At 40.7% G+C, this 13,708-nt stretch overlaps 1 protein-coding gene across 1 annotated transcript in view; it reads right to left on the reverse strand.

Moving 5' to 3' along the window:
- The window catches only part of RTF1 (RTF1 homolog, Paf1/RNA polymerase II complex component), a 30,683-nt gene that overhangs the window by 13,508 nt on the left and 3,467 nt on the right, over positions 1-13,708 (reverse strand). The window contains 3 exon segments of the mRNA XM_048065198.2: positions 1,082-1,196; positions 3,817-4,021; positions 5,533-5,680. Coding sequence (XP_047921155.2) covers positions 1,082-1,196; positions 3,817-4,021; positions 5,533-5,680 — 468 coding nt within the window.

A 13,708-nucleotide genomic window follows, 5' to 3' on the forward strand; every position in this document is an offset into this window, starting at 1 on the left:
CAAGTCTTCTAATATTTTCTATTCTTACAGGTCTGTCAAGAAAAGCAAGTAACACAGAATGCAGCTTCTACAATAAGTATAAGATGCAGTCATTTAAGTCAAGTCATTTCTGTAAGGCACCATAAAAGAACCCTGCATACAATGGTTTTATATCTCTGCGTGTGTGTGTGTGTATGTGTGCACATACTCTACATATTATGTATACATATATATGGACTATATTTGTGTACATACATACACACATACACATGTGGAGTTGAGAGGTGTTCGGAGATGAGACTCATTCCACTTCATATGTGCCTGAAGGAAAATTCATCTTAGCTAGCTTTATTTAGGTGTTAAACGCCTATTTCACTAGAAAATAACGTAGGCTGAATTACCCTCTGGAGATGTCCTCCTCTGTTGCACAGAGAGACAAGTGACAACAAGTGTAAACAACTAGTTCATAGATTGCAAGTTAAGCAAGATGAATCCTATCCTATTCTGGGAGCGTAACTGCCCAGACTTTGGAAGTTAAGGGTGGGATCTTAACTTAGAAACTCAGCTATTTGAAACTATAGTTTATATAGTATATATAAACTATATAAAGTATATAGTTTATATAGTTCAATTACACAGACCTCACACCCCGGGGAAAAAAGATATTGTCCTCTTTATGCTAGAGATGGAAAAACTATAGAATTACTTCTGTTCCTCTTAGCATTCAAGCTTTGCCTTCACACATCATTTAAAAAGCTGAGAAGTTTCTGGCCTGCTCTCTCAAACTTTGACTTGTAGAAAAGACCGCATATGAAAAATTTCAGACTGCATGGCAGGTCTTGTCCCAGGAACTACAGATGTAGCCACAACTTTTTCTTCGTTTTGTGTTTTCCATTGAAAGAAGTTATGAGTACATTCCGCAGCAGACCAAAGATGTTAATCTCTTAAAATCAACTGAAAGGCTAAAGATAGCTTGAGCATCTAAATGAACCAAATTCTGACCTTTTTACCTTGCTGTTTGACATTAAGGGTAAAATGGCAGGGGCAAGGAGAGGCAGCATCCCATCCCCCGCTGCCAAGGGAAAAGCGTTTCATTTCCTACCTGGGATTCTTGTATCTGTGTGAGTTTTTTCTTCTCCTGTTCTTCCTCTTGCTTTTTCTTTTTCTCTTTCTTTTCTTTCTTTTTTGCCGTTTTAAGTTTCTTCTTGATTTCAAACCTATTAGCAGATATTTGAAACAAAAGAGTGCATGAGAGAATGCTCCCTCCCTGAGTGAGCAAAGTACCACTCAGATGCTATGTGAGCATCTTATGCTATCTTACATGGTTAGTAAACCTCAAGGAACACTTCCACTGCTAGAAATGCTAGTTCTTATGCTGTTCCCCATTCCCCATCCTTATCTCCTCCCTTCCTTAAGAAAAATAGGATAGAGAAGCTGACCACAGAAAGGTGCAGGCTTACAGAAGGTGAGAGCTAACCTGAAGGGCTGGGAAGATCACGTAGTAACAGAATCCCCAGAAACCAACCCATACTTCATCTTCGCCAGAAGAACAATCACTGTATGCTGCCTCCAATTATAAAAACAATTGGCTATTTTATGTAATTTGAATCTTAACAGTTAAAAACTCAGTTCTTTAAAACCACTATCATGCTAACTTTTTCCTGCTGAAACTTGACCTTTCTACTGGCATTGGTCTGAATAAGAAAAAGTCATAGTGAGTCCTCCTTCAGCTGCTACCGCACATTCCATCAGGCTCAGGAAGTTTCTGTGATTTAAGCACTTCTATTTCTACCTTCCCTAAACGTGTCATCCTGAAATCTCATTTTCAGCCACTGTATTCAGAAAAGTAGTGATTCCACTGGAACCGTCCTGTGACAGACTCTACTGCAGCGTGGACGGGATGTTGCTTTAGTGAAGTGTGCATGTGAACTAACACAAGCAAAAAAAAAAAACCACAAATGCAAACAAAAAACACTTATCTTCCAGTAACTGAAATTCCAAATGTGTTATCCACATGCACATTACATGGTCCATTCCTTTACAGTCCTTTACAACTGGATTTTGTAAACAAGAAACTGAAGTGCCAGATGAGCTTGTTGCCCTTTTACGCCTTAAACATGAAGCATAACACACAGGGCACAAGCATCGTACCACATGCAACGTTTGCTGTAATCCCAATAAACACCCAGGAAGACATATATATAGGCAGCATTTTGAAAGATTCAATTTGTAAAAAGTGAAATTGCTGTCCTTCCCAGCCTACACTCACTTCTACCTGCCAACTCCTTTACACAGAACAGGACAAACTTGTTTAAGATTAAATCAGAAACTCAAGCTTAAATTGTTTAGCTCGTTTGCATCAAGTATTCGCCAGTGGTCATTTTAAAACCAAAATATTCTGTTACCATGGACCTATGAATGAAAATCAGAAAAGTGGTGGCCTTTTATCTGATCTAAGTCAAATTTTTCACCCATTTTAATCCCTTTGAGGAGGGCAGCAGACTAGAGAAGACACTGAAAGTGGTATTAAAAGCACATTCAGACAGTGCTCTAGCTATGGCTTAGACAAATGAGTAGTTGATTGTACTGGCTTGATTCACACAACAGATGTTAGTCCTCTAGAGAAATTTCTCAGCAACTAATATAAAAAAAGTCATTGAAGAGGGAAGAAATTGAACAAAACTTGCCCCACTTTCACCAAATCTTTTGTTAGATTTATGGGGAGGAAAAAATACTGCAAGGAAACTGCCTGACAGGGCAATATTATAGTAACAAATAAAACTATAACACCTATGGTAGAAATCCACAAATGACCCCTTGAATATGATATCCAACACCACTCACTCTTCTTTCAACATCCCTCTCTTTTCTATTAGTCTTCCAACCAATTTCACATCCATAAAAAGGTAAACCCTAAAACTGTTCTGTGCTTCACCACTGTCTTTTGAAAAATTGCCGGAGCTCTTACACACCTTAGGCTTTGACTGTTTCTAAAGTATCAGCATATGATGGCCAATGCAGAAAAGACACAGGAGAAAGCAGTCCTACTGACTCTGCCTGGCCTAGTGTCTAAAACTGTATACACAGCTAGAACAGTAGTTGGCAACCACACCCATTCAACACCTAGGAAATTTCCAGAAACAGACATTTCCAAGAACATGCAGAATTTCTGTTATACACTTCTAAACTAGCCTTAAGGACAACTGATGTGAAGATCTACCATGAAACATAATTTGCTTTAGTGTGCTGAATGCTTGGACCCTAAACACAAGAGCCCAGTCAGCACAGTCTCCATATAGAAAAGTCCAAATTAAGAATAAAGAAAAGCTGCCTGTAGAGAAATAGAACAAGCATTCAGCTGGAGAATATTTATCCTAAAACACTGGACACTTCCATCTCAGTTTCCTATACAGCAATAACTATGAAAAACAATGTGGGGAACAGCAATTTCATGTGAACACAAAGTTTCTTTGCTTTACAATTTGACATTATGCAAACGTTAGTCAGACTTCACTGCTTGCAGTCTGATGTGTTATCTAGCTGTTTTCCCCATTTTTCTGCCCTGACCCCATTAAAAAAATAACAACCAACATTTAAATAGGCTGTCTGCAAGTCACAGAAACAGAAATTTGAGAGTTCCGTGTATCCTTCACAGAAATGAGAAAATATACATTTCGTACAATATGAAGTACACAGAATATGTTATATATCACTGTTAACGTGTTGGATTTAGTTTCATCTGTTTAACTCAGCAGTGCATTGCAAAGGATTTAATTCAGAGCTGTTTACAGTACACCCTGTATGAGTTTGCTATCAAATATCAACAGATAAATTTACCTCCTCTTTAGCACTTCTCTCTTCTCTATCCGGTTAAACAGTTCCTGCTCTCTCTCCTTTTCTGTCATTTGTTCCAATCGAGCCCGGTCTTCTTCATCTCCCATAAGATCTTCTCCATAGCCATCATGGAATTCCTCATCTTCAGATGAAGAATCTGAATCCGAGCTAGATGAGGAGCTGTTGCTTTCTGAGTCAGACACCTCTCCTAAAACAAAGTCACAGGACAGTGAAACTCAGCTGGGGCAAAGCCCAACCACTTCAGTGTGGCATGTTAGCAAAGGGTATTGAGAATGAATTCTGTACTTGTCTTTCTCTATCCTTAAAGTATGCATATCATGAAAATTAAACCTTCAGAATACTTTAGTACTGAAAGATATACCTGCTACAAAAAATAATGAAACAAGTAGTACTACAGGTGAACACAAAATGTTAAGTAAAAATTCTTAGTAGAACAAGAAGATCCTAGGAGCTCTTTTGATTAGCGTTAGGGTCTGGAGGTTAGATTTCTATGTGTACATACTTACATCACTTAGCAGTTGCTTAGACACCCATAACTTTTAAGTGCATATGTGCACCTCAAATGCCACCACAAAACACCACCAATATTCCTTATTCTATAGCAACTCGAGGAACCAAAATTTGTCATTTGAAGACTGCAACAGCATGAATTGCTACATCACAAGATGAAGTTAAAAAACACTACCCTTGTAACTGGCAAAGTCACGATGCTAGCTCCATCACTGTAACAAGCCCTCCCCGTTTACACACGGGAACAGCTGAGTCCCCAGCAATATTGGGTAACACCACCTTTAAACTTGATCCGAGTCCAAATGTTTTGATTACCTCACCTGATCAACCACATTACACCAAATCCCAAAAGCAAACAGATACTAGAATTCTTTCCTCCGCTTTCATTCAAGCCTCAGCATTTCTGGAAACTTCCTGCTTTGTAACCTTACTCTGTCAACAGCCTTGATTGCATGTACGCATAAGTACAGGTTCAGTCACATCACGCGTTGGTCTGTCTCCACTGTGCTTAATATTAATACACTTAAGAAAGCATGTGAAGGAACTTAGTCTTAACTTTGCTTCTTAGTATCAACTGAAATAGTAACTAACCACCTGCAAACTACCATAGCCAGGATAAAAACATGAAAGAACACAGGAAGTCTGCCTAGCATAGGAACTGATTCAGCAGTCATGTAAAAAAAAAAATCTAACAGTTATAGTCATGATTTCTCTTCTTCAATTTCAGTATAAACGTGCAAGTACTCTGATTCAGAGAAAACATAAGATAAGCTCGTATTTGCATTATGTAACATTATACACCTTTCTCCTTGTTGTCACAATGATTTTGGGAATGCAAAATACATCAATCAGAAGAAAATGCTACCCCAACTACAGATGGTACAAGCTTGAAAGAAGAAGAGAGTTCTCCAGGAGAAAGTCAAGTAATCGAGTATGTTGTACATTCTTCAGTTGAAGCAGTATTTAGCAGTGCTTTTTTAATGGTGCACTTACAGCAATGCAATGTGGAATTACATTATACGTACTTCAAGTCGTGGCAAGTTCAAGTCATCCGGACTACCAGTAACACAAAGAAAGCTCTCTGAAGGTAGTCTCTAACATAGCCATTTAATTTTACTCTTCAGCGTGTGCAAAGAGGCAACTTCACTTGGAATTATGCTCTAAGTAGGTGCAGAGGTGTTATCTTACCCTCTTCAGGTGCTGAGCTCTCAGCTGAGCTGTCTTTATCTGAGCTGCCTGAAGAGGCAGCTTTGTTTGTCTGTTTCTTCATGGCTCCTTTCTTCTCTGCTTTACCCGCTTTTCCCTTTTTCTTGTTTTTAGAACCTCCAACAGTCCACTGCAAGGAAAAAAACAAAACAAGAAAGAGATCATGAGACAGGACTATCACTCTTCCCTCCCTCCCCAAAAACACTGGAGTAAAAATGACTCCATCTGATATCTGACAGCAACAAATCAATCGCACAAAAAGGAAAAAAAAATGCCAACAGGTAACTTGTTAAATGAAAGCATTTTATGGTGGCTTTTTGTTGTTGTGTTTTGGTTTTGATTTTTTAAAATAAGTTATCCCTGCAACCCAGAAGTTGGCAGAAGAGTCCTTTTGAAAACAATGAAGACTTCAGGGTTCAGTCTATAATATCCACCGGGGAAAGAAATTACTGAAAACATTTTCCTAAGAAAACAATTTAAATAATAGAAGTCTAACTGTATTTGTAAAGGCTATCTTCAGTTAAATACTATGAAATGGAAGCAGCAACAAGAAGTGTTTCCAGAATTAGTTCACTGAAGGGCAAAATTTAGATTTTACGAATGCACACCAATTACATGAGTTTTTCAGAAATCTCAGTTTTGGCAGGAGTTCACAGTACCTGTAAAATTTTTAATGCAACAAACCAATAGTATACTCGTTCACAAACAGTACTGCCACCACCTTCTGCACCTTACGTACAGTGCACAAGTCACAATCAAATCAGAATCACAGTTAGAAAAAAAACAAAAACAAGTGTCTAGGCTTAATTTTATCTTAACATCACATCTTCAGTTTAGGCTGCAGTTTCCCAGTTCAGAGCTTATGCCAGCACATACGCAGAGGCATCAACTTTAAACACCAGAGTCCCAAGAGAAGAGGCGGTATTTACTTTACCATGCAATTTCTTGTTACATTTTTCCATTGTCCTAACCACCTGAGTAAAGCCAGACGGTAACAGAAGCAGTAAGGACTATCTATGCACAATTTTAAGGCTTTACAATATTTTGTACCTCACTATTTCCAGAAATTCTTCTAGGGGGAACCTAGATTCCCTCTTCAGGGATAAGATATTTATTCTGAAATGAACTACTTTGAGTGTTATCTTCTTCATACCTGTATATTACTCTCACCCTTCATGCACATCATCTGTTCAAGCAGGCAGTCTACCCACCCCCTCAAGAAAATAAAAAAAATCCTAATTCAAATAAGCAAAGACTCTTTTGCATAACTCAGATCTTGCACTGAATAATAGTTTAGTTAAAAGAAATTCTTTACATTTGACCTCTGTTGCATACAAACTTCAGGCTCCATCACATTTGAATACTACTTCTGTCTGAAGAGGCACCACCTTTAGATTGTTTTGAACCCCAGGGTTCTCCAAATGAAACTAATTTAGTAGTCAGAAGCTACTACCTCATCTCTTAATACCCTTAGAATTTCCTAGCTTTTGATTACAGTCACAACTGGCTTTGTACCATCCATATTAGTGCTCACTTCATCATCATCTGTAAGTGTCAGGTGTGCATTCAAATTCATCTGCCAAAGAGCAGGCAGAAGTTCTCTTTTCTGCAGTAAAAGTAGAGCTACCTAGCGGTGAGCCTTTGATTGCAATCTGTTCCCCAACCCATTATGCTCCACAGGACAGGTGAGAAACTCTGCTCACAAAGCATCTAGCTTTATATCAGCCTGAGCTTGCATTTAAGTCTTTATTGGCTCCCATATTCAGGTTTCACTTGTTTGATGTTACAGTGCTGCTGCCTAGCTTCCCCAGTATTGCCAATAATTTTCCTGGTCAGCTATGCCCAAGTAAATCAATGAAGACCAAGCTTGTACACAATGCCAGCACACTCAGATCTCAACATCATGGAATCACCTCCTAGGACTAGGATAAGTGCATTTTGACTATTAGTTCAACAGCTTACCTACTGTTAGCAGACCAATGAAAACACAAGAGTGAGAAAGTGAGACTGAGCATTCACTAGGGAGGAGCAGAGCCCTCTGAACCAGGGATGCAGAGGTGCTTCCTTCCCAGAGCTCCGTCACGTTTCAGTGTTACAACACTGAATTATAGCTTGCTCTTTAGCGAGAAAAAAGAAAAGCACAGAGAAAGCCGTATTATACACACACAGCTATATCAAGACCTTGAGAGGTCATGCTGAGATGAAAGAAGTTAAGATCTGATGGAAACAGCAGGACTTCAGTAGTTAAGAAAATGTTTAATAGCTGTAGATACATGCATTACGGAGCGCTGTTCTCAGCCTTCGACTCACAAGCAGGCTTGTGGAGAGAGCTCAGGGCCTGAGAGATGGAACTCAAGAGAAAACTGGGTGTCAACTTCTGAGCAAGATCAAGAAATTTGTCCTCATCTAGGACTTTTCACTTTGGTTTCTATTAGACCCGGGAGACTACACTATCTTGCTGTACAAGTGACCCCTACATCTTTCAAGTCACAATAACTGGTTGTCACCTGCCAGTTTCAGTGCTGCCATAAAGCCTAAAAGCTGCCATAAAGTTCTTCCTCAACTGCCTCAGGTGCTTCAGGGGCTTTTCAGCTACCCCAGTCTCTCATGAATGCCTGGTTATTCCTGCAACCACTACAGGACAAAAAGAAGGATTGATGAAAACCCGAGGACAAATAAATCACCTAAACCAGGACGTACTCAGTGCGAGGGCTCTTTCATGCTCACAGTTTGCTCTGCGGGCTCAGGGACCATCAGCTGTCATTTGGATACCGAATGGCCATTCGGTGTTATTCAGAGTGGGACTAGCCAACACCAAGTTTCTTCTTACATCAGAGGAAGAGATAGCTATGTTTAGCAGGTCTGGGGCGGGGGGGGAAATAAGAAGAAAGAAAAAGCAATACAGAAAAACCAGGAGTTGCTTGGCAACTTGCAGCCCAAACCAAAGTCCTGAGCCTGTCCCTCATGCTCTAGGCACACCTGCAGAGATCAGAAAGGCACACACGTTCACATGTAACGGCAAGTAAAAATGCACACCCAGTTAAGAGTCAGCAGCATTTGGTTGCTCTGCTTCTCTTCCCTCCATCTCAAACAGCAAACAGTAACCATAGTTTCCAAAAATCTGTCCTCTTCTGCAGCTTCTCCAGGTTCCTTCTTCCATGCTCCGATCAGGCAGAGCCAGTCAACGCTTCTCACATGCTGTCCACAGCCATGCCTCTTTGCACAGCCCCTCTGTTCACCACTGGCTCCACGGCCACCAGCTGGAACCCTCCATGGTTCCAGACGCAGCAAGTCAATAAACCCAGGCAGAAGTGTGCTGTAACATTGCTTTCTGCTTATTGTTCACTACAACTCAGCAATAGAACATTATGGCTCAGTCACAGGAAGCAGCCAGAAAACACTTCAATTTCTCCTCCTGCTTCTAAGGTTCACAGTGCTAATCACTCACATATTTCCCCAATTCGTCCAAGCTAAGCCGCAGTACCCAGAACGGACTGCCAATAACAAAATGCCATTAGAAATCAGCTGGATTTAGAAGTTAGCTTCTACAAAAGCAACTACACAAGATGATTGAAGAAAATCATTTATAGTTCAGCAAACCTAGAACATATTTCCACTAGGGAGATGAAATGAGATCGAGGTGAGGGGAAAAAAAACAGTGAGCTCTGACAGTACAGTAGCCTGAATGCAGTAGTATTTTTACTGATGCTGCTCAGATAGCCACTATTCTCTTCTGTTCACACAGTACCCAAATGTATTATCCACTGAAATTTTCTTTTGCAAGTAGGTATTCTCCCTGCTTTTTACTTCAAACTGAGCAGAGGTGCACAACTGAGGTCACCAGCCTGTCCTTGCCATATCTTTCCCTCCTGGATACATCTTTTATAAAGAAAGGGCAAATTATAAGCCATAACTTCAAAACGAAACAGATCCCTTACCAACATGTTCCCTTCCTAGGCCAGATAAACTTACACGCCATGACAACACAACAGCTTACGTGTGAAAAAGTACCTAGTGCTAGCCCAGCTTACAAACTGTCATCTGTTCTTCTCCATTAATACCTGAGGAAAAAAGAAGGCAGTCCTCCATGCAAGTCATCAAACTGCATTTCCAGCCTGCAGACAACAGCAGGCAGCGGAGATGTTGCGATACGGCAGCATTTACTGTCTTCGGGGTTTCTCAAAGCTGTGAGAACTCTGGAGAATTCCAAGAACTACAAGGAAGAAAACACTCTCTGCAACTATTGTTAAAACCAAATAGTGAATAGAAATCCCTCATTACTTTTCTTGTCTGCACCTGTCATTTGGGGGGCCTCAAACAACTCCACAATGACAACAGTCCAGCAATTAGGAAACTTAAAGGGCTGTGTTAGGCAGGGAGAGGAGACTTGAGATGTTAACACCAAAAGGCAAAGGAGACACAAACAGGCAGAGGAAAGATCTTCTCAAGTCACAGAAGAGGTTTTGCCAGGAACTGGCTGAATGAAGGTTTCAGAGGTCACAACCCGCTTGGTCCTCCCCTATTGCCTGAACATCACTCAAATCAACTCACAAAAGTTAACTAAGAAAAAAGTGTACGTCTAATGGTTTTAATTTAAATTAAGCTGCAAGTTAACATTTACTCTAGAATTATTTTGAGATGCCCATGTATTGAGAAACATGGAGACCTACTGAATGACAGTGTGGAGATGGCAGATCCCAAATGCCAACGAAGAAACACTCTCCATAATTAAAACAAACCTGAGGATACTACCAGCTGTAAAAACCTGCGAAGTTTTATTTTAGAAGCCTGGACCAAACAGCTGGAGATGGTGACAGCCATAAAATACTTGGCCAGCATATGCCTTGCACAACTGTCACCGAGCTACCATCATCCAGACCAAAAAAAGCTTAATCACTGCTCTAGATATGATACAGTGCCTCATGAATGGATTGTTTTCAGCAAAAGTTGCTTTCTTGATACAAAGAAAAAAGTTCCTTCTGTGAAAATTAAATAAATAAAATCACATATCCAATTCCAATAGCTACGTGAGCCTGTATCTGGAGCACCCTGCTCCACATGAGAGCTCTTGCAGACACACATACCCTGTAATCCACATCCCCAGAAGTTATTCCCTCACTAGCTTGCAATTTGAAGTTACTTGCAGACCAAACTTTATACCTATTTTGTTCCCAGCTGGTTTACATTACTTCTGTGTATACGTTGGCCTCCATACAATTAGTCCGCACTATCCAGATTTGCACTTGCACATTTTGGGATGTGCTCTTTAAGGAAAGCTTTATTATTCCCCGTGTTAATAGCTAAAGGAAGGTGTCTCCAAGGAAATCAAAATTACAAAGCACGCAGCCTGTACACTTGTGTACAGGAAGATTAAACACACACCGCTTCAAATTCTTTAAGCTTGAAAAATGTACGTATGGCAAAGGCCCCACAAGACTAGCGAACCCACTCAGTCTTGGAGGCCTAATTAAGCAGTGTTATGAAATAAAAGCACACAGGGAAGTCATTTAGCACAATAATCTCTACAATCCCATAAAAGACACCCCCAAAACAGAAGGAATACATGTAGCTTTCTGCTAATCTGTGGTTTACCAAAGTGCTTAAACTTGAACGCAGGAAGTAGATCTAAATTTTCAACTCCTTTCCTAACAATAGAGGCACAGAGCCTCCTCCAGGCAGACTGCTATTCAGGACTTACTGTCTGCACAAACTCTATTCACTGTTTCCTCTGTCCCATAGCTCTTGACAAATCTTCAGCCATGCCTCCTCCTCCTGAATCTGCACATTTGCAAATAAAAAAAACCTAAAACCAGACACTCACTAAACTCCAGCCTAGTAACAAGCATTCGTGATCTAACTTTTCATGTCCCGGAGGTATTTTCTGCTATCACCCTACAGCTGTTAAAAGGCACAGACAAACCCTTCACTACGTTAGAAAGAGCGTGGAAGAATGTATGTAGTCTTATACCAGCATTGCCAACAACAAACCTTTCAGGAGAAAGAGTATTGCTGCTTTCTGTCTAATCTACACTGATGTTAGCAAAGCTGTTTCAACGGTCATCCAGGCTTCACTGCACAACAGACAGGATCCTCTTACTGTGAGCGACACTGCTGGGATAAAAAGAAGAGCAAGAACCCAGAATTAGCCTACCACAACTGAGGAATACCATCCACACAATGTCTTCAAGACGCCATGAGGGTAGCTTGCTGACACACATGCCTCTAGCGCAGTAGATCCAGCAGCAGTTTGGCTAACACCAAACTGGTCACACGTGGCAAGCTAACAAATTGGGATAGCGGGCTCTGGGGTGGTCATGGCCACACGCTGCTCCACAGATAAAGGAGCAGTCTGTCTCCACGCCTGTGTCCAGCTTAGTACATCTCTTTGAGAAGGCGGCGCTTCTTATTGCGATGGCCTGCAGTCATCACTACTCGTCTGTTGTCTGAACAGCGAGCGGTTCAGTCAATTTGGTCGTGCATGTTCCACAGACACAGCAAAAGATGATCAGTACGTATCTACTACTTCGCTGACGGCAACTCACCTTCAGTCCCTTGGCTAGGTAATTTGATTCAGACAACACAGGTCTTTGAAATGTTATAGAACCCAGTATCTGCACCATGAACACTTGATGTGGCCAAGAGATTTCACAGAAGTGCATTTGCACTAAAAAAACACAACACATGGTGACAAAGGTCTCATGAAATCCCTTGGGCACCGTTGTATACATGGCATAATTTGTACCAGTTCTTATTCTGTAATTCCAAAAATGCATCGTCTCTATCTACACTATGTTCCCCCAAACTTTCCTCCCTACAGAAAAACAAAACGCAGTGTTTAGCTTCCGAAGCAGAGATTTAGACTTCTTTCCTGTACGTGCGACATACTGATTATCCCAGAACATTTTGCGCTTGCCAGGAACCACAAAGGATGCACACGCTACAATACCTGCATGGAAGCAAATGCATGATTAAGCACATTTGCCGAGGGCAACAATTTCCATGCTGTTGCCTCCAAGTCCTCATCTTACAGGAAGTCCAGTAAAACCGTTTCAACTTTTAGACCCCTGCTCCTAACCCCCAGGATTGAGCAAACTTGAGACCAACCACAAGAATACTGAGCAAAACCAAAGTCGTTCGAGCAGGAACACCAGGCGGGTAGTCGAGTCTAGGGACGCACACAACCGAGTGGCTGGAAGAAGAACTACTGTCATAGCCCAGCCTGTCTCACCCTGCTACGACAAGGAGCAGTTCAGAACGCATATTTCAGGCACAGGAATAGAAGCAAGTGTCCTAATTACCTCTTCTCTAAACCTTTCCCTCTTGCTACGTGGAAGTCAGAGAGAACAGTATCAGGAAGAAATGATACACAGATTAGAAAGTTTCAATTGCACACTGTGCAGCAGAGATATTACTGCATCTGCAAGTCTGTGGGTATAAAAATCAGATTTGACTTCAAAATCATGTTTTCCTAGCAAATTCATGAAGACATACGTTGCCATACTCCACATTTAACGGAAAGGTGGACCTCATTTGTAGTTATATATGCTAAATATATATATATCTATATATATTTATTCCATCCGTTTTCAGAGATAAACATAGTACAGAAGAGTTTATAACCAAGGTGCTCTCCACACTCAAGTCTACATTTCCAGACAAGCTGGTCCCCAGGCAGCGTGCTCTCAGAGCAGAACACACAAAGTTTCAGGCTGAGCGGTCACCCAATAACACACGTAATGTCTATAGTCTGTTCATAATTTTCTCATCCCTTATGTCTAAAGCACATACTAGATGAAACAGTTGCTATTATTTCTTTTTTAAAAAAGGAGTGCTTGAAACAGAGTTCAAGCTATATTTATTTCAGAAATGCCTCGGTAAGAATACTAAACCACTAAACGTACTAGAACGTGTGCATTCTTAATGTGTATCGGAAGAACTCTCGCCAGAATTTCAAATTCTCATCAGTTTAACAGTTTATCGCTGGCTGACCCTGTGCGTCTTCGAGTTGCCACAATGAATAATTCTTGCTGTGGCATCAGTGGACAGGGGGAAGCAGCACAGTTAAGTTTTAAGAACAGATGGAGTAAGAGACCTCCACATAGTACAGATGTCTTTGCAAGCTTTCTGCAACACTACAAGAAGATCTTTTTACTCAAAT

The sequence above is a fragment of the Anser cygnoides genome, chromosome 5, assembly GCF_040182565.1.
Source record: "Anser cygnoides isolate HZ-2024a breed goose chromosome 5, Taihu_goose_T2T_genome, whole genome shotgun sequence".
Classification (NCBI taxonomy): domain Eukaryota; kingdom Metazoa; phylum Chordata; class Aves; order Anseriformes; family Anatidae; genus Anser; species Anser cygnoides.